This window comes from Salvia hispanica, chromosome 3, assembly GCF_023119035.1.
Source record: "Salvia hispanica cultivar TCC Black 2014 chromosome 3, UniMelb_Shisp_WGS_1.0, whole genome shotgun sequence".
Lineage (NCBI taxonomy): Eukaryota > Viridiplantae > Streptophyta > Magnoliopsida > Lamiales > Lamiaceae > Salvia > Salvia hispanica.
This window is the reverse complement of record NC_062967.1, coordinates 48,617,935-48,645,924: the sequence shown is the minus strand read 5'-3', so window position 1 is coordinate 48,645,924 and position 27,990 is coordinate 48,617,935. Positions and strand designations below refer to the sequence as shown.

The 27,990-nt window shown below is 37.3% G+C and overlaps 5 protein-coding genes and 1 long non-coding RNA gene across 8 annotated transcripts; 3 read left to right on the top strand and 3 right to left on the bottom strand.

Moving 5' to 3' along the window:
• Nucleotides 1–740: 740 nt before the first annotated feature.
• On the top strand, nucleotides 741–3,908 carry LOC125210387 (cucumisin-like). The gene is made up of 10 exons (XM_048109946.1): nucleotides 741–824; nucleotides 942–1,030; nucleotides 1,137–1,234; nucleotides 1,332–1,472; nucleotides 1,542–1,641; nucleotides 1,738–2,242; nucleotides 2,318–2,646; nucleotides 2,718–2,829; nucleotides 2,908–3,121; nucleotides 3,265–3,908. Exons 1-10 carry the CDS (start codon nucleotides 741–743, stop codon nucleotides 3,906–3,908), a joined length of 2,316 nt encoding a protein of 771 aa, XP_047965903.1.
• A 1,365-nt stretch (nucleotides 3,909–5,273) lies between these two features.
• LOC125209017 lies at nucleotides 5,274–7,693 on the top strand. 2 transcript variants are annotated; one of them, XM_048108589.1, is made up of 6 exons: nucleotides 5,274–5,363; nucleotides 5,865–6,395; nucleotides 6,519–6,744; nucleotides 6,809–7,041; nucleotides 7,163–7,254; nucleotides 7,351–7,693. In XM_048108589.1, exons 2-5 carry the CDS (start codon nucleotides 6,321–6,323, stop codon nucleotides 7,232–7,234), a joined length of 606 nt encoding a protein of 201 aa, XP_047964546.1. In that variant the 5' UTR covers nucleotides 5,274–5,363; nucleotides 5,865–6,320; the 3' UTR covers nucleotides 7,235–7,254; nucleotides 7,351–7,693. The 2 variants fall into 2 exon arrangements, with proteins under 2 accessions (XP_047964546.1, XP_047964544.1); XM_048108587.1 differs by having other exon boundaries at nucleotides 6,809–7,254.
• A 203-nt stretch (nucleotides 7,694–7,896) lies between these two features.
• On the bottom strand, nucleotides 7,897–11,306 carry LOC125213080. Of its 2 annotated transcripts, XR_007174853.1 has the most exons (9): nucleotides 11,229–11,306; nucleotides 10,479–10,537; nucleotides 10,000–10,362; nucleotides 9,431–9,765; nucleotides 9,105–9,265; nucleotides 8,957–9,014; nucleotides 8,622–8,883; nucleotides 8,389–8,534; nucleotides 7,897–8,315 (listed from the first exon to the last, which is right to left on the bottom strand). It is a non-coding gene; the product is annotated as an uncharacterized LOC125213080 (long non-coding RNA). The 2 variants fall into 2 exon arrangements; XR_007174852.1 differs by having other exon boundaries at nucleotides 8,389–8,883.
• Nucleotides 11,307–12,347: 1,041 nt separating this feature from the next.
• On the top strand, nucleotides 12,348–15,978 carry LOC125209052 (immediate early response 3-interacting protein 1-like). Its single transcript, XM_048108639.1, has 3 exons — nucleotides 12,348–12,542; nucleotides 12,994–13,267; nucleotides 15,632–15,978. The coding sequence occupies exon 2, from the start codon at nucleotides 12,996–12,998 to the stop codon at nucleotides 13,227–13,229; it is 234 nt and encodes a 77-aa protein (XP_047964596.1). The 5' UTR covers nucleotides 12,348–12,542; nucleotides 12,994–12,995; the 3' UTR covers nucleotides 13,230–13,267; nucleotides 15,632–15,978.
• A 623-nt stretch (nucleotides 15,979–16,601) lies between these two features.
• Nucleotides 16,602–22,055, bottom strand: LOC125211664 (phospholipase D beta 1-like). The gene is made up of 10 exons (XM_048111555.1): nucleotides 20,246–22,055; nucleotides 19,829–19,942; nucleotides 19,401–19,595; nucleotides 19,060–19,308; nucleotides 18,925–18,993; nucleotides 18,690–18,837; nucleotides 18,436–18,584; nucleotides 17,960–18,127; nucleotides 17,670–17,867; nucleotides 16,602–17,152 (listed from the first exon to the last, which is right to left on the bottom strand). Exons 1-10 carry the CDS (start codon nucleotides 21,206–21,208, stop codon nucleotides 16,859–16,861), a joined length of 2,547 nt encoding a protein of 848 aa, XP_047967512.1. The 5' UTR covers nucleotides 21,209–22,055; the 3' UTR covers nucleotides 16,602–16,858.
• Nucleotides 22,056–23,903: 1,848 nt separating this feature from the next.
• Nucleotides 23,904–27,990, bottom strand: LOC125211665 (homeobox protein HD1-like). Its single transcript, XM_048111556.1, has 5 exons — nucleotides 27,237–27,990; nucleotides 26,930–27,050; nucleotides 24,581–24,771; nucleotides 24,371–24,502; nucleotides 23,904–24,290 (listed from the first exon to the last, which is right to left on the bottom strand). The coding sequence occupies exons 1-5, from the start codon at nucleotides 27,543–27,545 to the stop codon at nucleotides 24,150–24,152; spliced, it is 894 nt and encodes a 297-aa protein (XP_047967513.1). The 5' UTR covers nucleotides 27,546–27,990; the 3' UTR covers nucleotides 23,904–24,149.

Here is a 27,990-nt window from a genome sequence, read left to right as displayed (position 1 = left end):
TTATTCCTTTATTACATATAATTAATTTTATTCGTCGATATTGGTAGATAGATTAAAACATTAATTTTGACTTCTTTCATAAGCAAAATACATTTTGTTTATATTATTACTAGAACTATTAATTAACATTGTCTTGGTACTTCGAATTAACCCAAAACAATAATTTTATTTTGTTGGAGGAAACTAGAATTCATGCAAATAAAGATGGAGTATAATAATTCTTTCATATACTTCAAATTTCTACATACTCCCTCGGTCTCATAATAGGAGTTCTATTCAGTTATGACACGGATTTTAAGAATTATAAAGAAAAATGGGTTAAATAATTATTGTGGTACTTACCAACAAAATAAGTCTCTTATTGTGGGACGGAGTGAGTAAAAAACTTAAAATTGTGGTTAATTCTTTGTCTTTGTCGACCCTAATACAAATGGAGATTTCAAGGAATATATATAGTGACAAAGGAACTTAAAACAAAGCAATCACTAGAAAGCAAAAACATAACGTCAAACAAGTCATAATCCCAAACAATCTGGCTTTGATATTAGGTATAGTATATAGTGTACATAAAATATGGCGACATTCTCAAACACTACCAAGAAGTCAACGCAGATTTCTGCCTGCTAAGGCTAATCCAATGCGAAGAAAACAATACTACTACATGCAAAGCTAGTCTATATAAACATCAAGTCTCTTCTTCAGTTTATTAAGATAACAAACCTCAGAAATACATAGTAGAGATGGTGAAAGCAGCGGTGTTTTCCCTTCTCTATCCTCTTTTGCTTTCAACTCTTGTGCTCAACTGCCAATGCCAAGAGAGGACCGTAAGTATTCATATAGTAGTAATATATATAGATGCCTTAATTTTCATAATTCTTAGTAATCTACATGATTGAGTACTACATTTATGATCAACACAAGCTGACTTGATTTGCTTGCAGCTGCACATTGTGTACATGGGAGCTCGGCCTGATGGCGATGCATCGGTTGCATCCAACCATCATTCCATGTTGCATCAAGTACTTGGAAGGTTTCTACCTAATACCTATACATATACTCCTTACAACAATCTTCATTTCCATGTTCTTAACGTAGTCATTAGTTATGAAATGTGATTAATTAACTTGCATTTGCAGTGCTAGTTCTGCCAAAGAATCACTGGTTTACAGCTACGGCAGAAGTTTCAACGGATTTGCGGCTAAGCTGACCAATGACGAAGCCAAAAGGATTGCTGGTGGGATCATCTATTATTGCAATTAAAAAATTCACAAAGTATACATTCAAAATATTCTGTGCTTAAATTAAGAGAAATTTTTAACTTACAAATGCAGAAATGGAAGGAGTGGTATCAGTTAACCAGAACCAGGTGTACAAGCTGCACACAACGCGGTCTTGGGATTTCTTGAACCTTACATCCGATAAACTCGGAGCTCCTTCTCTATCCGACGTCGTAATTGGCCTCCTAGACACCGGTAATTCACTCTAATCCTAACTCTTGAAAAAGGTAACTTTTTTACATAATGTTTATTTTTTATTTATAGGAGTGTGGCCGGAGCATCCAAGTTTCAACGACACAGGTTTCAGCCCTCCGCCAGCCAAATGGAAGGGAGCCTGTACAGGCCAAAACTTCACCTGCAACAAGTAATCAGCTTAGTTACACATTGAACAAAATAGTTTAGAACAAAAGAATAATTTCCTAAATTCTTTTGACATAGTACATAATTAAAATGGTTGCAGCAAGATCATCGGAGCGAGATATTACAACAGCGACGGTTACTCGGGCGAGGACCAATCTCCGAGAGACACGGAAGGACACGGGACCCACACGGCGTCCACTGCTGCGGGCGTGGAGGTGGACGCCAGCTACTTCGGCCTCGGTGCGGGCGTAGCCAGAGGAGGCGTCCCCAGTTCCAGAGTCGCAGTCTACAAAGTGTGCTGGTCGTTCGGCTGCAACTCCGCCGATATCCTGAAAGCCTTCGACGACGCCATAGCCGACGGAGTTGATGTCATATCCGTCTCGCTGGGATCCAGCTGGCCCGCTGATTACATTGACGATGTCATCGCCATTGGATCTTTCCACGCCATGAAGAATGGGATTTTGACCTCCAATTCCGCTGGGAACTCCGGGCCTTACCCTGTTTCCGTTGCTAACTATTCTCCTTGGTCCCTCACCGTTGCTGCAAGCACCATTGATAGAAAATTCGTCGCTAGACTTCAGCTCGGAGATGGCCAGATTTTGACTGTAAGATCAATATTCATATAGGCAAAGATTAAAATTGTAATTTCCCCCTAACACAAGGACTGAATCTGAATGTAGGGAATCCTCATAAACACCTTTGATCTGAATGGGACTTCTTACCCTTTAATTTGGGGTGGAGATGCTGCCAACTACACCATCGGCTCCAGCCCCGACTACGCCAGATACTGCTTGGAGGGCGCGATGAACACCGACATTCTAGCCGGGAAAATTGTCTACTGCGAGGCGCTATTCGATGGCGTCGCCATCCTGGTGGCTAACGGCGTTGGCACCGTTATGTCGGATGTCACTTTCGACACTCCCGACTACGCCTTCAGCTGGTCGTTGCCAGCCACATTCATCAACCCCGAAGATGGAAAGAAGGTCTTAAACTACATCAGAAGTTCAAGGTAATTAAGTGCTACTACTACATGAATTCTCCTTAGTTGAATTTTGAAGTTGATCGAATGATTTCTCTCAGCAACCCTGTGGCAACCATATTTGTGAGCGATGGGATGAAGGACGGCATGGCTCCAATTGTCGCATCGTTTTCTTCGAGAGGGCCGAGCCCCATTAGCCCCGACATTCTCAAGGTTCCTCTTCATCCATTTTTGTATATATATGATGATCATGTGAAAAACTTTGTCTCAAAAATACTATATTCATAACAGCCTGATATCAGTGCCCCCGGCGTGGATATTCTGGCCGGATGGTCGCCGTTGGTGGGGACTTCCGTGGACTACGATGACCCGAGGAGGTCGCTGTTCAATATCATCTCCGGTACATCAATGTCTTGCCCTCATGCTAGCGCCGCCGCTGCTTTTGTCAAAGCCCTTCATCCCAACTGGTCTCCCGCTGCCATCAAGTCTGCCCTCATGACAACAGGTCATTCTTCAATCAATAAGACCATTAGTAAAACCCTTAATTATTTTATAATGAAACGTAATCAGAATCCAGAAAACAAAGAAATTAGTGTAATGTGGTTAACAATTATATTATAACTTAAATATATATACCAATGTGATCAGCTTACGTGATGGACCCGAGGAAGCACCGCGATCTGGAGTTCGCCTACGGGTCAGGGCAGATCAACCCGGTCGTGGCTCAAGACCCGGGCCTAGTCTTCGACGCAAGTGAGGCCGATTACGTCAACTTCCTGTGCAAGCAAGGCTACAACACCACCAACCTCCGCCTAATCACCGGCGACAACAGCACCTGCGCCTCCACGGCCCCCGGGAGAGCCTGGGACCTCAACTACCCCTCCTTCTCTCTCTACGTCGAAGACGGCGACAAGATCAGCGCCGTCTTCAATCGTACAGTCACCAACGTCGGTGATGCAAACTCCACCTACACAGCCAGTCTCTACATGCCGTCGCCGCTCATCAAAGTCTCCGTTTCGCCGCCGGTTCTGACGTTCTCGAGCGTGGGAGAGGCGCAGAACTTCAGCGTTAGCGTGGAGGGGCCTGCGATTGCGCAGCAGCCGATTGTTTCGGGGGCTATTGTTTGGAGGGATGGGAAGCGCGTGGTGAGGACGCCGCTGGTGGTGTATAACTACATCCCCGGCGCGCCCTACAACCTCTACGATAGCGGCGCCGCCGCTACGGGGAAGCTGCCTTTCCGCAATTCTAGGAGTGGGAAGCTTGAACAGCTTAAACCCCATCCACACTTCTGAATGTGAAATCGGACATGGCGAAGTCGTGGTTCGAGATAGCAACTTAAACAATTAAAGCAGCTCTTAGCTTGCCCTTGTTGAAATGTTAATTACAAATAAGACGGTTGTTGCATTCAACCACAGCAATCGTAACGTTTTATTGTATCTTGGATTCACTTCTTATAATCATATCTTAAGGAAATATATTTGTTGGAAGACGCACGTTTTAGTATGTATATTCTTCGTTTTATTTTCAATAAATATTTTTAAAACAAAAATACTTCATATATCGAATTACTAATATTGTGTAAAAGCTAATTATATTACAATAGAAAAAATAAATGATAAACTAATTAACTGAACTAATTAAATTAATACGAAGGAACCTTCTACCACAAGATGAATTAGACTACGTTGATTAACAACCATTCAACCGAACCTGACTATCCACTTTTTAATATTTAATTAATTTTCATCTCCTCCACATCATCTTCCACATCAACAATATTCATCCAATCTAACCATACATTTATTGAAGGTTTATCAATAACTAACCAACCACACCATTATATGTTTATTTTCACATTATTTGTTGATAATATATTTTTATACGAAATATATATTAATGTACAATGCAAATTTACTAAAAAAAAGCACAATAAATAACATTTAAATGAGAAGAAAAGATTGAAATATTTTTGTGCAAAACTATAGCAAATATGGTCTCTATGGATGAAAATATATGAATTTTGGTATACATTATATATTTTTTTAATATTACATATAAAAGATATATATATTTAAAAATAAAATATTTATCAACCAATGAGATTATGTCATTTGGCACAATTTCATTGATTGATGTCAAATAGACCACACGGTCTGTGTTTGATGTCAAATAGACCGAGAACTTAGAGAGAGGGAGACCTTTATTTGGTTATCTTTTTTTTTTTGAATGGAAATATGACATGGCGGTCGACCCATATGACCGATAAACATGGTCTTACATCTTGATTGATGTTCTTGAATGCACGTTTCGTGCTTAAAGCGGTAAAATTAATTGTTCTCTTAATATATAGAAGCACCTCAAAATTATTAGACGCTAAGGGCTGGTTTGGTTCGCTTGATAAGCACAGTTAGTGACTGTAATCTAAAGTTATCAAATGTTTGGTTCAACATTTACCTTTTCTGCAAGGCCCAAGTTTTTGGCACTGGCCCGCCAAAAATGCACATTTCTTTAGTTAGGGTATCCGCACAAATTTGAGATATAGCTTTTCTTTTCTCTTTATTTTTTAAATACCTTACATAATTTACCAAAATAACCCTCTCTTTTACCCCTATATCCACTTCTCATATTTGGACGTACACCATTTTTTTCAATATCTCAAGCTATTATTAAAACTACCGACGACGACTACAGCCGTTTTTTGAAGAAGGTACATCAGAACCTCGCCCGGACTTTAGCGTGAAGAGAAGGTTAGTAATCTCAGATTGCATTTTCGGTGCACTAGTTGAGTATAAAAGCCCTAATTTTTTCTTCAACATCGGAAGAACATTTTGTGTCAATTAATTGGCAAATCTGGGTTACCCAAATGGTTTTCAAATATTTTCTTCTTTATTGAAGTGGGTTCAACAAGCCATCTCGTTTGAATGCGTCAATTTAGTTCTTTTTGTTTTGGTTTGCCGAAATTTCATATGGTACTGCTAAGCAAAAAAATGATAAATTTTTGTTTTAATTTGTTAGTATTGACTTAGTTTGAATGTTTCAATTTGATATGATGAAAAGATTGTGTTATTGAGGATTGTGAACAATTGTGATATCCATCTTCTATGCAGATATGTTTTTGTCGAGGCTTTTTTTAGATTCAAGCTTATGCTGCCAATACATATCATTATGAAAGACTTGGTTTGGTGTCTTTTAAATATTTTATTTGTTGGTTTCAGTAATTTTATTTACTCCTAATTGCTTGTTGTTAGACGGATCGAACTTCTAAGAAGGAAAAAACTGTGATGCATATGATGGAGGAGATTATACGGAATTATCATGTATCTCGATTTTGTATCATATACTTGATCCTCAAACGATTGGGTGGACACAATAAAAGGAAGAGAGCTGAACTTGCACTACCTTACAGCATCAACGACAAAATTCCTAAACAAGTCAGCCACTTGAACAAATTAATTGGTGTTACTGACATGGACTGTCTGGTCAATCTTAGGATGGACCGGAATGCATTTGGTAGACTATGTGCGTTGTTCCGTCAGCTGGGTACTCTTCGTGACAAGCGGTTTGTGTATGTTGAAGAACAAGTGGCCATTTTTTTAGGCATATTAGCATATCACAAGAAGATTCATCTCAGTGGGTTTGATTTTTTGCGGTCGAGCCATACTATTTCATGCTAATTCCATGCGGTACTTCGAGCTATCTTGAAAATGCACACGTTGTTTATCGTCAAACCTGAGGCAATACCTGATAATTGTGTGGATTGGAGGTGGAAACATTTCAAGGTACTTTATTATTGCGAAAAGGCCGAACAATCAAAATATTTTATTTAAAATTTTCACTAGATCACAATTATTCTTGCTGTTCAACTAAATATGACTTCCATGCCTTGAATTTATTATGTGCAGGGTTGTCTCGGTGCTCTCGATGGTACTTTTATAAATGTTTTGTTTTCTAATTCCGACAAACCACGTTATAGGAATAAGAAGGGTCAAATTACAACGAATACTCTAGCGGCGTGTGATCGACACATGCGGTTCACATACGTACTACCTGGATGGGAAGGATCTGCCGGTGATGCCCGAGTTCTTCAAAATGATGTCAGTCGCCCCTATGGTCTAAGGGTCCCTATAGGTATTGTATTTCACACTCTGTTCGCATAAAATTGACCTCTTATGTGTTGTCTTTCTTTTGGAAGGAAATTACTATCTCTGCGACAATGGGTACGCAAATAGCCAAGGTTTTCTAACTCCATATAAAGGTGTTCGATACCATCTGAAGGAATGGGGGCCGAATGCAGACACACCACAAAATGCAGTCGAGTTGTACAACATGCGTTATACTAAGACGAGAAATGTAACTGAACAGGCATTCGCTGTATTGAAGATGAGATTTGACATACTATGGAGTGCATCATTCTATCCTATCAAGGTACAAGTTCGTTTGATATCAGCTTGTTTTTTACTCCATAACTACATCAAGAGCGAGATGGCTGTCGATCCTCTAGACGATCTCGCAGATCACTGGGCTGATGGTATCGACACAAATGTAGATCCATCTGATGTCGACTTTGTTGATTATGTGGAGGCAACAACAGACTGGAACCTCTTTCGAGACCAACTAGCAAACACAATGTGGTCTCAGGTAAAGTTATTGTTTACATTGTTAGTTATCTTTGAATGTGTACATGGAAATAATTGATTGGGCTGCAAAGTTGATCGTGGTCTTCTTCCTACGCAGCGTACTGGCGGCCCTCCATGAAATGCATTACATAAGGAGTTGTTGACTTTAGAAGAGCCATCGCAATATTGAAGCCAAGTTGTTAGTTAACTATGTTTGGGACTTCCATAAAGTCTGCTATGTATTAGAAAATCGACCTATTTGTCATTTCCTTTTCATTTAACCACTACTTGTTTCGTTTGATTTCATGTTCCACAACTTTGCTTGTTTTATATTTGATGAACTATGGAAATTATGGATTTGGTTTGATCATCAGGCATCATTTGATAGATCATGTTAACACCATGGACCCTCACAGTTTGATCGATAAAGTATGTAATAAAGTAAAACATTGAATTTGTAACATTCATTCTTGTTCATTTATTTTATTATTAAATAAACACAAATTAATGTTAACAATAAAAAAAATGTACGTAATTACATTATTATTAAATATATAGAATCTCTTATCAATTTTTCTTTACTAATATTTTTTTGATGTTTAAATAATTTTTAGTTGAACGACTAGAATTTAAAGATAGTGCACTTTTTTAGATAAGAAATAAAGGCATCTTCATGAGTGACATACTAACATACTAACAAATGCTCAGAGCATAATCGAGCTAAAAACAAGGGCAATAATACTATTCGAAATACAAACGCAGATACTATACGAAATTAAATAAAAACATCGAAACGCTCGGAGCATATATTTTTTGGAACAAACGCAGTTAATCATTACGACGACCTCTCTGAAATGTGACATTGAAAGTGTTTGCAGGTCCCGGAAGCAGCTCGAACCTGGATAGTGTTCCAACCTCAAGCTCATTCATGTGAGCAAATTTCTTCCATCCTCTACATATCCACACGTCACCATCTTTTATCTTCACAAAGATATCCCACGATTTTATGCCTACCCATAAGGTTACTAATTCAATAGATTCTTTATCTTGGATGTGAGTTTTCCACCATATGTTCGGCAAGTTCTACACAAGGATTGTGACTACAAATTTAACTTCAAGGCATAAAAGAAATAGCTATAAACCGTGATGTAATTACCGGTCCACCCTTCAAGTCAGACGACATCAAAACACATGTGAAAGCAGGCAACGCCTACACAACTCCAGATTGGTCATAGTGAGGCTCAACATCACTATCATTGCTTTCTTCGCCCAGTGGATGGTAACGTCTTGTGTTCAACAACCCTCGTGTTATTCATAAGTGATGTAGAAGTTAATAGGTTTCAAACGAGCTTCATCTCTAAGCTATTGAGAATGGTATGAAAACCTTACCTACTATGTCTTGTTCGGGCATGCATCCATCAGCCATGTACCTCAATACTTTGAAGTCCGACCCACCATGATGGCTGAAGACGAGTGTGTGACCTCTTTCGATATTGTTGTATTGAATAAACCTTGGCCAATTCTTGTCGAAATAAATTTCCCTGTTGATTTTTGATATCCCAACCTTCCAAGGTATTCCATTTGGCAGCTGAAGTTCGCATTCGGAAGGAAGATCCCTCCCGTAAACAGCATACCATAGTGGAGGGAACCTCTAAAATAAAACTACAAGGTCAGTCCCTAGTTGCGACAAAATTATGAAAGCTTTTAAAAATATAATGTCATACCAAACGGATGTCGTAGTCATCGCTGAACATTATTTTGCAGAATGAAGGTTTCAAATTCCTACATCAGTGTGTGGCGAGGTCACGATGTCAATATAGTTGTCGAACTAACCACGAGAGAAATTAAATTGATATCATTTAAGAAACTTACGAAGGGTAGGCGTCCACGGGCAGAGTAGCCATTTCTTTGATGAAAATCAATATAAGATATCAATACTTGCTATGTAGATGGTGGGAGGTTCTATGTATAAAGAGAGGTGAATAACACTATTTGTTTTGCCAACCCGTGAATTGATTTGAGGGGTGTACCACCTACTTGGAAAATTTCAATCAGAGAACTAAAGCTGATCTCCAAAATCAGGCATGCAAGAGGGAAAAAAGTTCTGATGCAAAGTTCTCTTGTAAATTCATGAAGAGGAATCTCTTCACGGGTGGAAGTTAAGTACAAAGTAATGGATAAGGGAGAATAAAGGTTACCTGCTCCTGCTGCAAAACACGCCAGCTTCACTACTTAACCATTGCTCATCTTTAATTCTTGTACATTCTCTACACTTTCCATCTCACATACAAATGGCAACCAACATTCCGAGGCAAGGGTCATTCTTCTACAAATCATACTGGACCGCCGAAGTTGACTCGCTCATGCTCTCTGTCATCACCAAGTCGAAGAAAATGGCTGAGTGGGATGGTATGGTCATCCCCTTCGACGTGCTCGAGCAAGTTTCGGTGGTGATCACAGCTGACCTGGGGCTCACCTTCTCGTGGCGTGAGTTGTACGAGCGATTTCACTTCTTTGAGCATCGTTATCGTACCTTCAAAATGGTTTGTGACACGGATGGCGTTTACTGGAATTACAACACCAACGAGGTGATAGCTCTAGAGGGCGTCTTGGGAGAAATTATTGAAGGTTTCTTTATACTTTACTTTTGTTTATTTCATCCAAAGCTAAATACTAGTATTATAATGCAATGTCAAAATCGTCATCCATTTATGTTAGTAAAGCAACAATTTCATAATATTTTGCAGAGAATATAATCAATCCAAACCTTCACAATTTGATCCCACTGATCATCATCACAATCTATTTTGTAGTCATCCTTCACATTAAACCCAACTCCACTCCTGTCCAAGATTTTACCCAACGAGCCGTAGTGCTTTTTCCAAGCACTAAATTTGGATGTGATATGTGGAGTTCCCTTGATGTTTGCCAAAGGAAACTTGCTCTTCATGATATCTTCAAGCTTCGAAAGATAGCCACCTCGAAAACCATTGCCAGACTTCCACTTATCTGCGACAAGGTCCTTGAAAGCCGAGAACCAATGCCTCATCCTCTCTGTCAGTCCAACATCTCCTAGTTCGGTCTCCCTTCATCTTCATCTTGCGAGATCGTTTCAAGTGTGAGTTAACCACTGCACAACCCACAAACCAAATATAATGCAACCTCAATGTAATAAGCAACTACAGAAACCATAATAAATGAAGCTGAAGGTATATTGCTATTATATGTTGGGAATGGATAGCATACTTTGCTGACTCTGAGAACCATCCAAGCTGAAGTTTGGTCTTTTAGATGCCGTTGAGATCCTTTCAAAAAAAAACATGTAGATGAACTAGGATCCATCAAAACAGTGACTATAAATGCAATGATGCAACAACAAAATGGAGAGTTCATAGTGATAGACTTGTGGTTTGTATTGATAGCAGCAAAATAGACAACAAAACTAAGATCCATCAAAACAGTGACTATAAATGCAATGATGCAACAACAAAATGGAGAGTTCATAGTGATAGACTTGTGGTTTGTATTAATAGTAGCAAAATAGACAGCAAAATTAGGATCCATCAAAACAGAGACTACAAATGCAATGATGCAACAACAAAATGGAGAGTTCATAATGATAGACTTGTGGTTTGTATTGATAGCAGCAAAATAGACAGCAAAATTAGGATCCATCAAAACAGAGACTACAAATGCAATGATGCAACAACAAAATGGAGAGTTCATAGTGATAGACTTATGGTTTGTATTGATAGCAGCAAAGTAGACAGCAACATAGTACGAACTCAACAAATAGAAAAAATGTGTAATTAAAACATAGTTTGTATTGATAGTAGCAAAATAGAGTGTTCGAATCAAACAATCTCAAATCTGACGTAACAGATGCATCCACCACACGGAACAAATACAAATATCAACGAAGAGAGCATCCACCACACGGAACAAAATGGCGTAACAGATGCATAAACATATACCAAGAGTGCGGAAGGTACTTACCGTTGTGTGGGATTAGGCGAATCGGTCGACATCGAACTGCAAAAGTGGCGAAGAGGGTTTGTAATGAGTGAGACGGCGGTAAATGAGTGCAGATTGTGGCGGGAGGAACAAATTATATTACTAGGGTTCCATGAGGACAAAGTTGGAAATAAGGAAATAAGTTGAGGGTACGGATGGAATTTGGATTAGTTCTTTTTTGCAAAACACTCCAACCAAATACAAGAAAAGAAATCGGCAAAATTTAGGCTTACATAGCGTAAAGCAAGAAAAGAGTTTTCCTAATCAACATTCTCCCTTTTCTTGATATAAAATATCAAGCGAACCAAACCAGCCCTAACTAAATTCACGATAAAATTGTACTCACTCCGTCCCACAAAAGATGTCACACTTGTGGGACGACACAAGATTTTAGGAAATTTTGTTTTGTGTGTTAAATGTAGAGAGAAAATATAATTTTTATATTTATGTGAGAGAGAACTTTTTCTAAAAAGGAAAAAGTGACATCTTTTGTGGGATAAACTGAAAAGGAAAGTGTGACATCTTTTGTGGGACGGAGGGAGTATAAAGCAAGGCACTAGTAAAAGTTGGAAGTGATGATGTGCATATTAGATAGATATAAGTATCCCATAATGGCATAACATATTTTGGGGGAAAAAATAGAATACTACTACTACTATTAATAAATTATGATTTCACAATGGAAATTTGATAAAATCAATACGTTCAAAAAACATTTACGCTATATAAATATATTATTATAAATAGATTTTTATATTACTCCTATATTTCAATTTCACATCTTCAATAATTCCTTATACCTCTCGTTCTATAGTAGTGAAGTCATTTCCTTTTTTACGAAAGTCAACGCATTTTTTATTTTATTATCTCCTATTTCATTCTCTCTTTATCTGTATGTTTATTCTTTTTCAATTTCCTATTTTATTCTTCATTTAATATAATTTTTCATAATATCTGTGCCAAAAAAAAAAAATGCTTTCCGTTACTTGAAACGAAGGTAGTAATATAAACGAAACAATTCCTTGATATACGAACGAAACCTAAAATTATATACGATCCTGTATTATGTATAATTGAAAAAAAATTAACGCGGAGGATTAAAGAGAAATAAAATGGAATAGGAATGAAGAAGTAAAGGGAAAAAGGAAGAAGTGAAGGAAAAATCGCTCTAGGCGGACTGGGCGATTTCTTCAAATCCGGGGATCCTGCTGCCGCCGCCAACCACATCTGCTTCACGTATCTGCACCCTTTGAAGATTTACTTGTGATCATTCTGCGATTCAGCTCCAGAGTCCAGGTTTTTCTAATTTGAATTACTATCATTTCGATGTTCTGGTCTTCGCTCATAGCACAGATTGCCTCGCTAGTTTATATTTCAGCAAATCATAGGGCTCTTTATGTCCTACCAATTTATGAGTTATTGAACGGTAGTTTTTAATTTGTAATGAGATTTGGGCTTAAAATCAAATGATTGAATCAATGCTTCTTCCTTTGAGTCTGCCAGTTGATCAGTATTATTGTGTGGTGGCTAGACTCTGAAAATCAAGCTCCTCCATAGTCATTGATCCTCGCGGATGTGAGAGTTACCAAAATTGTTTCAAATCAAGGAGTTGCTCTTGACAGAAGTGTTCTTAATGTTCTGTTAGTCATTTGCAAAAATTAGGTTTAGTTTTTGGAAATAACAGCACAAAGCTTGAGCTAGTATAGATGTTTCTGTAAAAGTGATTCTAAACTGCTATATCATACAGGAATGGGGTTGTGGACACTTGTAGAAGGCTTTCTGCTTCTTGCAAATGCTCTGGCCATATTAAATGAAGATCGGTTCCTTGCCCCTAGGGGATGGAGCTTCCAGGAGTATTCTGGAATTAAGAGAAATTCATTCAAGGGACAGATACTTGGTCTTATTTACGCAACTCAGTACTTACGAGTGCCTCTTATACTTCTCAATTTGCTGTGCATCATTGTGAAAATGGTATCAGGGTGATGCTTGCCACCCTTTATTTCAAGGGATTGCTTTAATTGGTAAGTAGGATTTGTTTCAACATTCATGTATTTATTGAAATTCTTTGTTTTAGGGTTTCCTTGCTGTCATATATATGTTTGATAATGAGAGAAAAGACATAGAAGGAACTAGAATGTGTTTTAAAAAGTTGCATTACGTACCATGATCTTTCTGGATGATCAAAGTATGTCCCTTGTAAACCTGGTGATTACTAACCCTCTGTCAACCTCTGTCAAACACAGATGCACACACAGCTTAAAAGTGCAGAGTATGTACTTTTAAACTCATGATTAGTATTTAACACTTTTATATGGGCTGCACTAGTTATTCTATTGAGTATATTTATACTGGACAATTTAGGTGATTGATTCTATTGTCCAATTATGGCTTATTTCCTAAATATATACTCCCTCCGAGTGCAATTTAGTTAGGACACGGGTTTTAAGAAATTGTTAGTGTGTAATAATTGAAGTGAGATAGTGGTTGTTGGAGTGTGTAATAATTGAAGCGGGGTAGTGAAAAGTGGGACCCTTTTGACTTTTAGTATGTTTAGGATTTTGTTTTGTTTTATTTTTATGAAAGTAATGGCATTTGAGTGTAAATTTCATCAACAATGAGGTTAAATTTTATGTCCAAATATGGTAAATTCTAAATGGGACTCTTAAATTGGGATGGACGGAAATGGCAAAACAAGACTCTTAAACTGGGACGGAGGGAGTAGTACTTATTATTTATTCTGTTTAAACATAACTTTTGCGAACCTTTTAGAGAATAATTGTATCAACTCCTTTGATATTTTCATATCCATTTTCTGTTTAAGAATTTTCTACATTTGTGTATTTCTCTACTGAAAAATGAAAATACAGTCTGGTCCCCAGCTCAACAATAGGGATGACAGTAGGTATGCTGGATATGTGAATCAGAGTGTGATACAAATGAGTTATGAAGTTGCTTCTGTGGGGTGATATCATATTGGCAGTTATGCGGCTTATATTTTTAAAAGTTATATACTGTATATGGGTTGTAAGGCAGGGATGTCCCCTTAATAGAATGGTTTTATCTAGTTGTTCAACTTTATTGGTTGCTTCCAAACCATCAGAGTATGGGGGAATCCTTAGGGAAGGAAAAACTACTGGGAGAAAGAAATCAAGTCCAAGATGATAGTATTGGATATTTCAATTTATGGAACAGTTATTGACTTATTTCTGAACTAGTTACAATGAGTTCCAAGTTTCAGCAAAGATAGGTCACTATTTAGATAAACTAGACTGTATTAATTTGGAAGAAGCTGAGATTTTCCACTGGTGTATGTGAAAAAAAAATTATGTTTTGCGTTTTAAGGAGTCCATTGTTGATCATCCAAATTACTACTCCTTATTTGGTAGCAGGAAGAATTGACCGCTGTTAGGAGTGGACTATTTTAAGTCACATGTGAGAGATTGTTCACTTCGTTTAGCTAAGCTGGAACTATCAAATAAGATTTGAATGGAAAAGGGATTTTTAGCATAGAATGAAAGTATTCAACAAGTTGATTTTGAATCCTTATCCATGAGAGTGGATTTCAAATGCACCCAAAGCTTCAAACTAGTTTAGGCTGCGAGTATTGGTTTTGGATCCTTTCAAGAATGAAACAGTTTAAACAACCATCACTATGTTTTCTACTATGGGATTTCCGTTTTAAGATCCTTTTATCGAAGTGCAACACCGTTGTAATTGTTTCAGGTTATTGTATGTTTTTAGTATGGACACTGGGTTTCATCTACGCTCCAGAATATTTAAGATCTCATTTCTCTTGCATCCTCGTTTGTTTAATCTAATGCAACTAAGAGTTTAACTCATGACCTCCCTGATAAAAGTATTGAATTCCTTGAGGTGTGTTTACATCATTTTATATCAATTTAAGAGTTCCTGATTGGAACTCGTATTGAGTAGCTTTACCGTGTGGGGCTGTGCAATCCTTAGACAAGAGATAGATGGGAATAAAATGAGAAGAAAAAAAGTTATTCACATACTTGCAGTACAGAAACTATCTAGCCCCTAGATAGTTATAACTTATATAGTATAAGAAATGTATTATTATCTTACTGAAGTAACTGTAACAATCTAAAATTATAACCTGCAGAGTTAAGCTACTGAAAAACCAAGAAATTTTAACTATTGCGGTGTATGAGTGCATCTGTTTGGAGTGTGTTGGTTAAGAATTCTGCCAGACTCTTCCGACGTTATTTATTTTCTACTCATTTAATAGTTAACAGGGTAGTTTTAGAGTTTTCTGATAACAGGACTTACCCCCGTGAATATGTTCGACTTCATATTTGTATTTGTTATAGCATGTGTGCTGAGGTAACACTATTAAATGAAAACTTATTTTTGTCTCGTATCAGATATCTTGAAGGGCATGATGATTATGTGAGGTTCTTTGAAGAAGTTGTATCTTTGGAGATCAAACCGTGAGGTTCTTTGAAGAAGTTGTATCTTTGGAGATCAAACCAATATGTTTGGAACAGGATGTTAAACCTTGCTAGTTTTTTCTAGAGAATTTGCTCTAGAATGCAAGTATTGTCCCAGATTTGCTGAAATTCCTTTGAGCTGCTGTATTTGTTATCAGATTGACTACTTTGGTCATTTTGCTATCTACAAATATCTCATGTCATGACATATTTGACTTGTCTTGGGTACAGAATAGAATGATTTGTGCAATCATATTTTAGAGGGTTATACTTTTACCATATTTTTTTGGCCGAGTACATTAGATGTTACTAGTCTTTCATCTTTTACAGTCGTGCTTTTCTTTCAACCATTAGTGACACTTTTGAGTTGATGAATCTGTTCTTCTTTGGCTGAGGTATGTTAAATTCATGTTCTTCCATTAAACTAGATTATGTATTCGCAATCGTTTTCGTTTAAGTATCTTTTTCCGAGTCAAGGAAGATTCATAAATGTTGATAGATCGATGAACTGATCCATGTCGCTAGACCAGGATCCCAGGTTTTTAATTATCCACGTTGCTCATATCGCCTTCTATCCATCCATTTGGAGTTTGTATCCCAGCATAATATTTGGTCTTCAGAACAACTAATTCCTAGTATCTGAAGTAATGCATGCTTATCATCTTTTGAATCTGTCTTATGTTTCTGTTTTTGTCTTGATTGCCAAACCTATAACTCTATATTTCAAGCAATTCCTTCACACAAAAAACCTTATTCACAAAACAACACCTCGTAACGTGCGTAAGCCAATGAGCATGCTGAAATGTCGAAACTGGAGATGGGAATAAGACCAAACATTCCTGCTATACCTTAATTCTGAAAACAGTTGTTGTCAATTTTTTTAGTATGTTATACTAATTTAACGTTAAGTGCCAAAATGAGTGAGTAGTATATATGTTATTATCGAGAAATGGAACATTGTAGCTCAACGAATACACTGATTTATGGGTTACATAATTTTTTATTAAAATCAAGAAAAATACACCTTATTCGATTCTAACAACTCAATCTAGGTTCCTATTAAAATGTATGGATCAAAACAAATCACCAAAGCCATGATTCTAGCATCAAAAATGAAGGAATGATGGACAAGAACAGTAAAATCTGAGGTTTAGTTTAAGATCAAATAGTGAGATTCTCTTGAATGCCACTGAATGTTCCTATAATCTTGCCACCCATGTCTGGAAATGTTTCATTGCCGGGAAGAGGCCTCACCTTCCCAGTTCTGTCGACCTCAACCGGATACTTCAGTAGGTGGCCGCGCATATCACTCACTTCGTTAGCAGCAAATTGTTTCCAGTTCAGCTCGCCCATCCATCTCACGCGCCTCACAGTTTCTAAACTCTCCGGCTGCTCAAAGCATGGCTCAATTGTACCAGTGTGCTCGGCCCATAACGACATCCTATATCCATAGATCTGTACCATATAACAACTTGATCACATATGCAAGCAGGTGTTGTTGACTTTGGTTAACATTAGTGAAGAAAAAGGCACATTTATGCTCATAGTAAAAATGAGAAATAGCTATGTGAAAAACTACTGGGAAAAATTACAGTTTAATACTACATGGACAAACAAAAAGGAAAATTTTAGGTAGTGAAACGCCGCAACTTTGATGCTAGCTCATTTTCAATATATTTGTTCTAACATTCATGTCAGTGTCCTACGAGCCATGCAACCAACCTATTTGTAACTGGAAATTAAAATTTTGGGACATTTTTGTTTGTTTTGTGATAGTTCGGGTATTGAATCGTTATCATGTGTAGCTCAGGATATATTGATTAAAATGTCTATGGTTTGGTCTTTCATTGTTAATTATATACTTCGGGTATTAAACTGCAATATTCCCAAAAAAAACTATACGAATCTGTCCGGGTTTGAGTTGAAAGAGAGTAACATATCAAAACAAAATGTTGTCAGATTTATATCATACCTCTCCATGAGGATTAGCATGTTTGTTTGCCCATATATACTGAGGTTGATATGCGCCCATAGCGATTTCAGTATCCCTGGTTCCTTCCAGAGAGCGTTGGTTGATGTTTGCAGAACCCATGAGCACAAACTCATCATCTACTATCATCCCCTTCGAATGAACATAGATCATGAATCGCCTGTTTTTCCGACTCAGTGCCTGGACACATGACAATATCGCATTCAAAGTCAAGAATCCAGAGAGAAATGTATCAACAATAACATGTAGGAACTGAGAGAATGAATGTGTACTTGTGGGGTAGTTCCACTGGAGCTCTTTGTGTTGCCTCCACTGACGTCTGTCTCACGATTCCCAAGGCAGAAGAAATTCAAGTAATCCTGGGGCTCGTACTCATTCTCCATCCCCACCTCTTGTAAAGCTTTGTAGATGGTTTCGTACATCATTTGCATTGTGTTATACTGCACGCATACACAACTTTCGTTTCAATATTTATTCTTTTCTGGTAATTGCAACATTAAAGTTAAGACCATGCCTATGTATAATTGCACCTAAGACCTTTGGCCTCACACATTAACTACTTTACTGTTAGGCTAACACACACGCGCACCGCACTTGCGAATTACTAATAAATTAAGTGCAAGAAAACGGGGTTTTATCTGATCTCAAGATTCTCAACACTAGTCTCAAGGTAGTACTACAGACGCAGATTGAGTTCCTTATTATATCATTCTTACAGACGAAGAAAACATGAGGTGCGCGATTTCACCTGCCAAAAGAGAATTCTTTGAGTGGGAGTACTTGTAGGAACCCCCTCCGGCCACATTGGAACGATAATGTACACAGCAAACCTCTCCCGTGCTCTGATTTTATTGGCGATCTTGAGAGCGATTTCCATAGGGATTAAGTTGTTTGCCCCTGAAAATATAAGGAGTTTCCACCATCATCACCAGCTTAGTTTAGAATGCAGACTTAGATGGAAAATTAAGACTAAAACATGACAACTAACGGCTTGTTTCTCACCCAAGTCGTTATAATTAGACCAATTGAATGAAGACCCAAGGAAGTACTGGTTCTCAATGTAGATAAAATGTTGTGCAGCGCGAATTGCCTTCACGTAAGCAGTGTGTATACTCATATCAATCAGCAGATTCTTCCCACAGACCAGATTCTGTCGCAAAGAAATAAAGTTATTATGCCATACTACCATCATACAGTCTAATCTAATGGAATAGGGAAAAAGAAAATAGGATCTGACCTTTCCTGGGGCGTCCTTAGGATCCTTGGGGAAGCCTTCAACAGAGTTTGAATCGATGGAACGGAATACCTATGACATGTAGTAAATTTAGCCTCGATAAAGAGGAAAGGTTTTGAAGAGCAATTTTATTTATACCTGAACATGCCAACCCTCTGGATCATTTCTAGCAAGCTCAGCAGCCTCATCTATCCCTAGCACGTCAGGGATTCTTTCGAGTTTGAGTAAGGAGTCATCATATGAAGTTTTCAGTTTTTGAAGGCCGTGGCGCTTTGAGGCCATTAGCCAACGTTCTTGAAAATTGGTCAATACATCATATGCTGCTGGACCATCAATCTTACAGTGTAGATCATGCCACGGCTCTCTCGGACAGCCAGTAGTTGCCCCCTAACAAAGAGATAACGTCTCCATATATAAAAGTGACAAAGAAGTAATACACAACATGGAGGTGGGGAAGCATAAATAAAATATTCACTTACAGCAAAATTAGGTTGATGAAAATCATCTTTGTGAACAGTTTGAAGTGTGTTGAAAATTGAGTGTTTCTGAGTATCATATCTTCCCTTGCAAAGATCAAGCCCCCCGACAAAGGATACGATCTTTCTCCTGTTTTGACCTGCATCTGCATCTACTATCACACTCTTTTGATGATGAGTATAGATCGTTCCAGTTTCCTGATGGCATAAGGAAAAGTTGGGTCTTTATTTCTTCGAATGCAAACAGGAATTCACTTTAAAAGAATCGTGTAGTCATAGTATAAATAACAAGAAAATAATCTTGATCTTTTATAAGGGACAGATCCCTTCAGGGACTCCTTTATACGTCCGACTGAAGCAGTTAAGAGATGAAACAATATACTTGACGAAAAGTCTTATCCGTGTGAGGAGAAACTAATATGATATTAAACCTGCTTTTTGGCCCAGCTACCCTTCCCAGCAGATCGTGGACATAGCAGCACTTGAACAGATGAATGCTTGAAATAACGGCGTGTTTCTTCATCGTTTGTGTTCATTACACCTTCCTGAATGTCATAAAAAGAGTGGCCTAAGAATCTTGACCATAACTGAAGCAGAAGCAAGTTAACAAAACTGCAGTGGCTGCCATTTATTATAAAAAAAAAGTTGCATCACGAGTAAAAGCTGATTATAGAAAGCATGCTGTATCATAAGCAACAGAATCCTTTGATCTGTTTCAAAATAAAAGAAACTTGTATCATAAATGACTTTACTATATATGATACTCATGTCTAAATATAGAATGTTAACTAAAAATGACCAGATGATAAATTGTTTCAACTTCAAAAGGGATTAAACAAAAGTCTTACCGTTTTATACCCCAAGATGCTAGTGGATGTAGGATCATCCCATATCAAGAGCAAGACACGCACGCCTTCTTGAGACTTGGTTTTCAAAACTTCACCCAAAACACTGTTTTTGGCATTAGGCCCATCCCGCACAAGCTGAACAAGGTGATATACAGACCATCCGGTGATATAAATCAGACGACGAGCCTGACATATTGCATCATAGATATCATGCCAACAATGTCCATGGTTATAATACCTACCATTAGCCAACCACAGCTTAGGAAGCAACTCATCATCAGCGTGAGCGTCTTGATACAGCGTGACTCTGCCCCCTCTCCGGATAGGAAAGTAGGTACCAGGCACACCTTGATACGAGACATCTCCACCTACCCCACCATGGTAGAGGGGCACCCTCTCCATTGGTGTGTACTCAATGGAAAGGGTCAAAACAGCCCCCGGGTTGCACTGCTTCCCGTTTGCAGCGAGAATTGGATAAGTACCCTCAATTCGCACACCAGATATCACCTGCTCGACAGGGATCCCAACAGCCCCTATCATCTGAGATCCCACAACATCACTATCCTTTACCACAAAGTGCACCTCTGCACCATAATGCGCGACTGGCAGATTGAAATGCTGACTCCAAACGGGGTTCTCGCTGTTACTAATCACAAAGGTCCTACCAATCACAGCATTAGACACGGAGATGGTAACGTAAGGATCACTCGTGATCTTGACAGGCGGTGTGCCTTCCACTTTACTCAAGAACTTGCCAGACAACCTCCCAAACATATCACCTAAGTTCTTGTGGAACATATCCATATTTGGGAGATTCTTGGCTTCTTTCACCCAAATATCCAAATTCCCGTGCAACAACAACACCCTAAGTGACCCTGTTGAGGTCTTAAACGGCACAAACTGTACGCCTTGGCCATGCTGAGAGCTCCCAGACATTGAATCAGAGTAAGTTAAGTGAGCCATGTTGGTGAATTTTCGTCTATTCTTACGTCCCACTAACTATCTTTACAAAAAAAAGGGATCTTTTCAACAATCAGAATCAAGCAGTATATGGGATCTCAACACAAAACAAGACTATAAACAGATTTTGGTCAAACCAAACTCACAAATGGGAATCAAGATTGAATAGTCAGCTAATCTGTTTATGCAACAACCATACAATTGAATATATCTCAAGATCAGAGTACAAGCAGCAAAGAAAACGAAATACAAAGCATTCAAATCAAATAAACTTGAGAGATGAATAGATTAAGCATCAAAAGAAATCTCCCAGCTCATAAATCCCGAAATACAAAGCAGGGTGAATAAAATATGAAGCAAGATCAAAATTCTAAATTAACTGTCGCTTCAAAATATAAATGGAACAAGTAAATGCAGCAGAAATCATTAATAGCATAGATGGGTTGACTTATATAGATGTAGAGAAACGCTATAAAAGACCATCACGCATTAAATACAGCCATCTGACGGAATATTCAACCATTGGTTGGATAATAAAATACACATCAAAGACAAACTTAACAATGGATAATTGCGCTTAGGCCAATGAACTCTCACTTAATTTTTTTTCCGCCCTTGAACTAAAAGTACCTTACAGTTATCAATTAGCCTCAAATAAATGTCTTATTTAATTGAATGTGAAAGTTGCATATTTTAACTTAACCTAAAAAACCCAAAAAACAAGAGGTGCCGAATGGTGACTTTTGGGGAAGAAGAGGCCAATTGAATTGGTAGTTCATAGTAGTTTCTCCTCGTTGGTTTCGTCAAATGATGGACTAGACTGGGCAAGAAAAGGACAGCATTGCCGGCGCGTTTCGAGAAGTAATGGGGGAAATGGGGTGCCACTTTCATATGCCTTTGCCCACACCTCTTCTTAAATGGCGGGCCTAAGCCTAACTGTATATTTACGCCATTTTTGGATATAATTAACTAACTTTAGTCGTTGCAAAGTTGATTACTAAAGTCATAATCGAATGTCTTAAAAAAGTTTAAAAGGTTAGTTACACTTTTTATATTCAACTGTTATACTAATTTTTAAAATTGTAGAATTCAGGCTGAATAAAAATAATGACGGGAAAATTATTTGTTGATTAACATTTAACACTACTGCATTTTTGTAGATTTAGTACTTATATCAGATTGCAAATGGAATTATCAAATACCGCAAACGGCATTTTGAATTATCAACTGATAAGGATTTAATACTCACAAATTCACAATTGTGTTTTACTATTAGTGAAAATTTTGAAGAAGTTTGGGTGTAAAACTGTAATTACCACAAAGTGTAAGAAACTGAATTGGTCCTGCTCCTGGATTCATATGTGGACAAGCTGCCGTATTTGACCATTATTAATCCTTGGGCTCGTTTGATAGTATAACCAAAACTATAATTAAAATTGAGATAAAAATAAAGATTAATATCAACATAAAACATAATGTTATTATTTGATATACTAGAAAATACTAAAACCAAGACATAAAAATGAAGCATTAGGTAGTATTTTGTAGATTAAGATATAAATTTACGTTTTTGTCATTCTTAAAGTCTCATATGTCTATTTCTAACCAACCAAGACCAAAAAATCACTGGCTAAAAATAAAAAGTCATTGGCCAAAAAGAAAAATCAAAACTGAATTTCACCAACCAAAAAAAAACCAACAACAATAATCAAATAAAAGTCAGTCAGCATCCAAAAATAAATACTATATATAATAATAATGTAGATATAAGGAGTCCAACAGAGTAGCAATAAAGATGTAACAATATGTGACTACAACAACGGAATCGTCTCTCTGAGTTTTTCTCATTATGTAACGCTCTCAACACAACGGGACTTCTACGAAAATTGGTGGGTTCGAAAAATTGGACGATGAAGATGTAGCCATCAAAGAACAAAATAATGCCCACTCTCTCCCCGAGCTAACCAGTCGTTATCTGATTTTTTCATCAAAATTTTTTGCATCGATTTCAAACTGTCTCATTTTTTAAAAGTCATTTCTTTCCCTGACTCGCTCTATTATTAATGGTATGAACTCCAAATTCAACAAATGGAAGTATATATAATTATGTGAAATAATGGTAATAATTTAGTTGCAACTTACACACTTAATGACCCACGCCAACGCTTATTGATTGGAGAGAATATTTTACTGTATTAATTAAGTTGTGCTTCTTAAGTGGAGAGAAATATTTTCTAATTGAATTGTGTAGTACTAGTACTAACTTAAAATGCGTGATTTTTGTAATATGTATTGTGACAAACAGCTCGATTTTTCAATTCAAATAAATAGATGTTAGTAATAGACTTAATAATATTGGACCCAGCATATACAATATTAATTTCAATCTTTCTAAGAATTCCTAGCTTACTTAGCCCATGAACAAGTTAGGCTACTGTCACAACCGTTTTATGGAGAGAAAATCGCCCCCTACAAACAGAGGCACATAAATGTTCTCCAACCATATTTAGGAAAATTCTCTCATTTCATTTTCATCTTTATCCATAAAAATCATATCACTCTTTTTAATTCGTCATTTTATTATCACATCAATATCTAAAGATAATACTACTTAATTCATTATTCTTGATGCAATTGATGGATTATCTATTTCTAACACCCATGAACAAATGCAAAGGACAGAAACAAACAACAAAACTAAGATAACATCACACGATGAATTATTACTCAGTTATTTTGAGGGGTTCACAGAAGTGAATCTGTTAGCAGGTTTCAACCTTACAAAATCTACAAACATACATACATAATATAGATATATGTATTCGAGACTCGGACAACCTAAGATATATCTATGATTTAGCTAATCATCAGTCAGCAGATCTTGCCTTGCCTTGTAAACATATCATATACGGCCAGCAGGCTTAAGCAGCTCTCAGCTCCTCGTCTACCTCTTCCTCTTGGACTTGAGAGACGTAGCTGACTGCGAATTGCTGTGCCAGTTTCGCTTCCTTTGGTTGATGAACCAATTATTTATCTGCTTCAGCTGCAGACCCGTCTTCTCCACTAGCTTTGCCTTGTCGTCCTCCTGCATAGCATAAGCATATCACACCACCATCGCGTTTAAACTTCTAAACAACGCCTTTTTTAAGGAGTTAAGAGACTTACAGTGGGATAAGGCCACTTAGAGTGTTGCTGCCACCAATTTTTGAGCACAGTGGTTGTGTCACCTGGCAACTTCCCTGCCCTTCTCTTCCTTAGTATTTCCTCTCTCACGTCTTCGATTCTTGATTTGAATCCCTGCAAATTAATTCACTTCCTTAAGATGATCCTATTTGCTAGTACAACAATTGAAGCATAACAAGGAAAAGGTTTCACCTGTTTTAGCTCAATTTTGAGTTCTTGCCTTACTCGCTCCATCAAAGTTCTCTCAGACTCAGTGGGAAGCAACGGGCCGAAGCCCATGAGGTCGTGCCCTTCGCCTCCGGATTGGTCCAAAGAGAAGTCCATTTGGAGTTCATCCTCATCATCAGACATGGTTGCACCACTTCCCTCTCCAAGTGCTGCCCCTGTTCATTTTGAAACAACAACGGAACGTATTGGTCTATCTCTATAGATATCAGTTTCTACTAATGCAGAATAACATCATGCCAAATGCAAACAGAGTTTCAATCATGCATATGCAACATATTTTCTTCTGGTTTTGTAGTTGGAATATTAACAATCAACTGAAAAATTCAACAAGAATCCACATGATGCATGCATGATATTGAGTTCCATTATTTTGATGGATTTTTATATGTACAATTTGAGGGTGCTTAATTTGAGAATGATATGTAGATTGATTATCGTAGGACTGAGTATATGAAAAATAAGATGGTCAAGTGAGTTTACAATTAAGCAATTCATCAATGTAAATACTACTAATAGAATGTATCAACTTATAAGTGTTGGGTTATACTAAAAAAAAAAGCAATCTTTATTGATTGTTGGAAATCAAGTACAAAATTGAAAGTGGCAAGCATGAACATTCTTGCAAGACAAGGTATAACTTTGAGGAATGTGTTTTGTAAATTTATTTTAAGAAATGAACAATAATAAACAAAAGATTGGAAAACTTTATTATAGTTTAGTGGTTCCCAACCACCTTTTCTATCTAGTGTTCTCGAGAGTGGAAAATATGAAAAATCTTAGCATATCAATATCTAATTAATAATAGTAAAATATCATAAATTGGATGGAAAATTGGCTGTTTGGATTTTTTTTTTCATTAATGAAAAAAGTGGGAAAATGGTGCAAATATATGTTTTCAAAAAAACGAACCGTGAGAGTTCCCACATGAGATGAAACCACAGGGCGTGTTTTATATAATTGACTGAATACAACGATAATTGAACCTCAATTGTTTGTGAAGCTTTAATATTTGTCTTTTCTATTGACCAAACTATTTTATAAATGATCAATAATTGCTATTGAATTATGGTGTCTTTCATTAGCATGGAAAAACATGAGGCAAGCTCGTCAACCGTAATATCTTGTCTAGTTGAAAATTTAATGCACAACTCATAAGAAGTAGTTGGTAAATATATCATCATATCACCACGCAGAGAATTGGTAGATATAAAAACATATGTATGTAATAATTAGAAGGCAGGAAAGTTAGATGGCTTCATCATTTATTTCAAAGTGTTTTTTTTGCCGGCCAATGATTTATAAATATTCCATATTTCACGTATTAACCTTTCTTTCTAAAATCTTTGAGAACTAATAGCATGTCAAATGGTGATGTGTGTTTGAATTTTTGCAGAGTTCATGTTATTTACATTAGTAAAATGCATCATAACAAATTTAATGTTTCACCAAATACTACTACCAACGAAGCACAATATAGTTAGCACATATACATCAAGAACTAGAGAAAAATAGAGAGGTGATATATAGATACATAAATAAAGATTATTAATCTACTACATGATTTGACCATGTACTTGTCCAATTATTCAATCATATTTATTGACAATCAAGTATATATCTCAAAGTAAACGCTACTCAACAAAATGGGTATTTGAGAGACGAAGTTGTCTTCTACTACCACCCAAGGTAGTTGGGATTTTAAATCAAAGGTTCTAGTTGATTCAAACTACAATTATATATAGCAATGCAACAATAGCAAGCAATATAGAAAGGTATTCAAATGCATCCTAATCGGTTGTTAGTGGGAAATATAATTGTTTAATTGTGTGTTACTTTGATTGTCAATTTGTTGTGCAATTCCTTCAACACTCAAACCCCACCTATAATCTCTTCCTAACAAAATAAACTACTCTTCCGATAGAGAGCACTCCAACCACCTCTTGTTGTACGGTCTCACTATCTTACAAAATACCCCAAATCACTTTCTTATCCTCTTGCCTACCAAATGAATCAGGCCATCCATAATAATTAATTATATCTACAAATATTAATTCAAGCTCAAGTGGGATTAGTGTAGATATTCTTACATATGCGTAAATATCAAAACTAAATTTACATGGATGGAGACTTATCTAGGGTTAAATAGCCATAACTTTTTGAATAATTCTTTGGATCATATATAGCACAATGATAAATAACAATAAATTACGTATGTTTCTTATACTCTACTCTTTTCTAACCCCATAATTTAGATAAAATATATTTAGATGGTGCTCATAAGATAAGATATAGAGAGGGAAAGGTGAATGATACCAGTGAGAGATTGCAGATTCTGTTCAATTTCACGGCAGGCCATGACTGCTTCCACAGCATGGACTCTGACATGCTGCTGCAGCTGCTCTCTAAATGAGCACAAAACTAACAAATACTGTGCCTGTTTTCACACAAAATAAACACACCCAAACAGGAAAGACAAAATAAAAATCGAATCTTTACACAAAATACTGATTAATCATTGAAAAGAGCGAAAACCCACGAAAGATCGCAGATATTCAACAAAGCCCACGATGGAAAACAAGAAGAAATCAAAAGGAAAAAGGAGAAAACTGAAAAAACCTACCAAGAAATTGTCAAGCTCCTGCCTTTCATGGGGGGAGAAAGAGTGGGCGTGATTCTGAGCGTAAGAGCGCAAGATGTGGTGAGACTGAGAGAGCTGCGCGTCGATAAGTGGAAGCTGATCGATCGGCGTGGCGACGCGGAGGCATGCCACGTGTGCCGACAGCAGCTGCTCGTAGAGTGGGTGTGTGGCGATCTCCGCCTTGAGCTGGTGGTTCACCTCCGCCGGAGCCGCCGACATCGACACATCATTCATCCCTCCAATTGGGCCCGAACCCATCATGCTCATGCCTTGTTCTTGCATATTTTGCATAAAGATCGAACCTTTTTTTATGGGAGTGTGCGTGTGTGTGTGTGTGTGTTTTATATATATGGATATATGTAAATAAGTGTATGGTCCCTTTTGCCGTATGATACGGTGAGAGAGAAGAGAAATAATTTTGTGAGGAAATCAAAGCTATGAAAAAGAAGAGAAAGAGGATTTGAAAGGTGATGTTGAGGTTTGAAGTGATGTGGTGAGGACCACTTGGAAAAGGGTTTCTTGTTCACACAAGCAAAGCCTTCATCTGCTGATGTGATATTTATTCACTGATCTCCTCAGACTTGTTCAGATGTTACACAATTATGTATATATATTTAAAAAAGAGAGAGGGCAGTTTAATTTGTTGATATTGATGGGAGAGAGAGGGAGGCCTTATATTGGGATCAGAGGCACAAAACTTTCTGCACCTACTCAGCAGAGATGCAGATGTTACACA